At 39.9% G+C, this 4,751-nt stretch overlaps 1 protein-coding gene across 1 annotated transcript in view; it reads right to left on the minus strand.

Annotated features, from left to right (window-relative positions):
* Positions 1-995, minus strand: part of Znf41 (zinc finger protein 41) — a 6,874-nt gene extending 5,879 nt beyond the window's left edge. Inside the window, exon 1 of the mRNA XM_015488148.2 lies at positions 962-995. Within this exon, the coding sequence (XP_015343634.2) occupies positions 962-995 (34 nt within the window). The remainder of the gene's footprint in view (positions 1-961) is intronic.
* Between the last annotated feature and the right edge of the window lie 3,756 nt (positions 996-4,751).

Raw genomic sequence — 4,751 nt, forward strand, 5'->3', positions numbered from 1 at the left:
TTTTTGAGAAAGGGTGCTAAGTTGCTGAGGTTGACCTTGAACTTGTGATCCTCCGGACTCAACCTCCCAAGTTACTGGGATTACAGATGTATGCCACCACACCCAGCTGCCAGCATTTAATAAAGCAGACACTGTGCCACTCATATTTTTTTGGTGTGTGTTTGTAGTACTGGGGATTATGTCTCTGAGCTACATCCCCACCCCTTTTTTGTTTTAATTTTGAGATAAAGTCTCACTAAATTGCCAAGACTGGTCTCAAACTTGTGATCCTCTTGCATTACAAGTGTGTGCCAGTGCACCTGGCAGTACCACTCATATTGATACTTGATTTGTCACTGTTTAATGTTATAAGCAAAAGAACTATTACAAAAAGGCTGAGAGTGTTAATGTTCATGCAGTTATCTTCCCTTTTAAAATATAATGCACAGTCCTCTGTATTTTTCTGAAGACTTGCTTAAAAAAATGCTTCTCAAAGAGCATATAATGTCTGCTTCTATCTCCCAAAATTCAATAAATTTAAGTTTACTACATATATTCTACATATTTCACTTCAGGAAAATGAAGAGTAAGGGTGCCAGTTATGAATCAATTGCCTCTCAGCTCCAGGTTCACCCTTCACAAAACATGGATCTGGGTTTCCTTAAGTACTTTTTTTCCCTTTCCAGCAACCATGATATTAAACTTTGTCCATGGAAGTTGCTGGAGAGGCACTGCAAGCCAAGGTGGGTTTCCTTCCTGGTTCCAGGAGTTTACTCAGTAGGCTCCTCCAGCCAGGGCAGCTTGTCTAGCATTCCTGCAGCATGGGTGGCTTTACCATCTGGCACCTGATGCACACACAACATCCCTGGATCCCAGGTCTTGCAGTATGGGTGGCTTCTCTGAGCTCAGTGCCTGCAGCATGGATGACTTTTTCAGCACCCAGTTCTAGCAGCTCATATGGCTTCCCAAGCAACCAGCTCACACAGCACCAATAGCTTCTCCAGCTCCAAGCTCATGCAGTGCGTTTTGGTCAGTAGCACCCAGCACCTAATACCTTACTCTGCACCCCTCTCAGATAATTTGTAGTAGACTCCCTCCAGTGAGACACCTCCCTATGAAGAGTTTTCTCTGGAACCTCAGAGTGAAGATTTCCAGCAAGTTCTGGCAGTGTGGTACTACAGCAATTCTTTCACCAGGCCATAAGCCACAGCTATACCCTCCTTACAAGGTCTGGATCTCATCCCTGGGAAGTAGAGGAGCCTCTTCCCTGGGCACTTTACCTCAGACTGCTATGGGCTTGGATACTGTTTATGTGGAAGGTGACTGGGTCTCTGGGAGCACTGACCTTGGAAGGGATTAATATAGTTTTTATGTGATCCAACTTAGTTCTCAAGAGAAGATTGGTATAAACAAGTGAGACTGGCCCCTGTCTGATCTTTCTCTGGCTTCCTGTCTTATCATGTGCTTTCTCTCTCTCACACATGCTCACATCCTGATGCTATCTGCCATGTGGTGATCCAGTGAAGGGGGCCCTGACCAGAGGTCAAATCCATCAGATTGCCTGATCTTGGACTTTGTCTCCAAAACTGTGAACTAAATAACATCTTTTCTTTCTAAATTATCCCACCTCAATATTTTGTTACAGGGCTGGGGATATAGCTCAGTTGGTAGAGTGCTTGCCTCGCATACACAAAGCCCTGGGTTCAATCCCCAGTATCACACACGCAAAAAAAAAAAAAAAAAATTATTACAGTAACAGGAAATAGATTAACATACAGCCCTGGAGGAATTGGCTTTGCCTTGTATCTGCTATTCCTTTATTTTTAGGATTCTCTTTACTAGTTAATATCTCATTTTTTCAATTGCATTACAGCTAAAAATCTTCATGTTAAACTTTCTCTGTTCAAATTAGTGTGTGGTTTTTCTCTCTTGATCAGACCCTGCATCATACAATATGAACTAGGCTTCTAATGTACACAGATTTTTAAAATCATGCATATGATATAAACAATTTTTATTTGTCAATTTAAAATTTACTACTTAAAAAACAACAATCATCCAGGCATGGTGGCACTGGGAATGCTGAGGCAGGAGGATTGCAAGTTCAATACTAGCTTTGATAGTGGAACCTTGTTTCAAAATCAAAAATAAAAAGAGCTGAGAAGGTTTCTCAGTGATAAAGCACTTCTGGGTTCCATCCCTGGTACAAAAATAAAATAAATAAGGCAAAGCTGGCTCCTAAATCTGGATACTTTCTAAAACATAGAATTAAAAGCCTCACAGTCTAAAATTCTGTACTTTCCTCTGAGCTGCTGTGAAATAGGAGATGGAAAAAATGGAGTGAGACATACATGTGCTAGAGTAATTAAGAGATACTGCCTGGCTGGGGTATGGCTTAGTGGGAGAATGTGCTTAGCATACATGAAATCTTGGGTTCGTTTCCCAGCACCACAAAAAAGTCATTACATGGGACAGGTGAACTCTGATCACAAGATGGAAAATGTGTCATTGGGATAGACAGAGTTCAGGATGAAGACTCAGATGTTCATGGAAGACTAACAAATATTGTTGGGAGCCACTCTGGATAGGAGCTATGTACACACCTTTAAGTCCTGAGTAAAGAGATATTGAACTGGTATTGCACCACTGCAATGCAATTGAACCTTTCCTCCACTCAGATAAGAGAAGTGCATCTCCAGGAGTGGGTGTCACCCAATGGGGTTGGATTGCACCCACTTGTTTGTTGTAACTCTACCCTTGCCTCAATTTAAATGGCTTCTCCCCAATAAAACCTGGGTTGGAGGCATGCTCCTTCTCTTTCTTGCCTGCCTTGCCCGCTTTGTGGGAGCTGTGGCTGAGGAGTAGTCACTGAGCCCAATGAAAACAATACTTTCTATGTCTGTGTCTTTATTTAGTTAGCCCAAATTCACTTGGAGTGTCCCTGATTGATTTAGTTGCATATCCCCACAAAATATGATAAACATTAAGAAAATATTAAAAGTGGATTTAAGCAGAGGTTATAAAAATATACAGATACAATTCTGAATTGGAAATATGTTGTTTATCTCTTTGGAAGAAGAGTTTCATTGTCACATACTAGACAAGAGGGAGAAACTGTAGCTTTGTCTTAGCTCATGACAAAATAAACAGAGTGTTTTAGGTAATGAAATCTGTCATTAGCATTTAAAATGAACTTATAAGAGAATGAAATCAAGCTGGTCACAGTGGCACATGCCATTAACTCCAGTGATTCAGGAGGCGGAGGCAGAAGGATTATAAGTTTGAGGCCAGCCTCAGCAATTTAGTGAGACCCTATTTCAATACAAAGAGTAAAAAGGTCTAGGGATGTAGCTCACCGGAAAAATGCCCCTAGGTTCCATCCATAATACTAATATTACTACTACCAGGACGACGACGACGACGACGACGACGACTACTACTACTACTACTACTACTAAAATAAAAAATAAAGCACCAGACTGAGGATATCAAAGGAGGAGCCATCAGAATATCAATATGTTTAGGCCACTGGATGAACATGAAGAAAAGCCTGATGAACATTAGACAGGGTTTCCAGGACAACCCAATTTATGGGAAAAATTGTAGAAAAGGCTAGAGAAAAAGGCAAATAATGAACTGGATACAAATCAGTAAGAAACAGACAGTTGAAGATATTCAATTGAAACAATGAAAATATTATGAACATTCTCATAGAAAGCAAACTTGAAGAGATATCAGGTAAATTCTGAAATGCTCAAATGAGGTACTAGAAAAAATGCAAAATTTGAAAATGAGGTATCACATTGGATGTAGCAGCACATACCTACAATCCCAGCAACTGGGAAGGCTGAGGCAGGAGGATTGCAAATTTGATACTAGCTTCAGCAACTTAGTGAGACCCTGTCTTAAAATAAAAAATAAAAGGATTGGGGATGTAGCTTAGTGGTAAAGTGCCACTGGGTTTGATCTCAAGTACAGCAAAAAAAGGGGGTTGGGAAAAATGCAGCTTAGTGGTAGAATGCTTGCCTAACAAGATTGAGGCCCTGGGTTCAATCCTAGCTCCACAAAGACAGAAAGAGACATATGGGCCACTTTATACCCACTGTTGGACAAAAAAACAAGACACTATTAGTACTATTAGACACTATGGTTACTATTACTTGTTAGCAGATACACTGGGATAACAAGAGCCCTTGTACTCTGTTGTGGGGAGTATAAATTAGTGCAGACAATCTAAGAATAATATGTGGTACTTAGTCAAATTCAGGATGAGGGACTGGTAGTTTAGTTCAGTAGTATAGCACAAGCTTAATGTGCACAAAGCCCTGGGTTCCATCCCCAGCATCAAAAGAAAAAAAAAAAAGACAAAGAAAGAAAGAAAGAAAAAGAAAAAAATTCAGGCTGAGCATACACAATATTTAGGCAAACTCTCTTTTTCACACATCCTTGAGAAATTTTCATACTCCATAAAGGAAAATTTGTATGTACATTTATCGTGGAATTTGCATTAACTGGAAGTTCAGTGTCCACTGGATGAATGGTTAAGTAACGTGTGTTCTTGGCGTACTGCAGAATACTGTGCAGCAATCTGTAGAACAAAGCCAGATGAACACACTACAGTTACGAACATCCCTTAGGGAGGAGTGGGAAAAAAGAATAGAATTAAGATATATAGTATAATATAATTTGTATATACTATAAATATATACTCATAAACCAATACTTCAGGGTTTATGAGAATATCACATAAATTCATGGATCATGTCATTAAT

The sequence above is a fragment of the Marmota marmota genome, unplaced genomic scaffold (assembly GCF_001458135.2).
Source record: "Marmota marmota marmota unplaced genomic scaffold, marMar, whole genome shotgun sequence".
Classification (NCBI taxonomy): domain Eukaryota; kingdom Metazoa; phylum Chordata; class Mammalia; order Rodentia; family Sciuridae; genus Marmota; species Marmota marmota.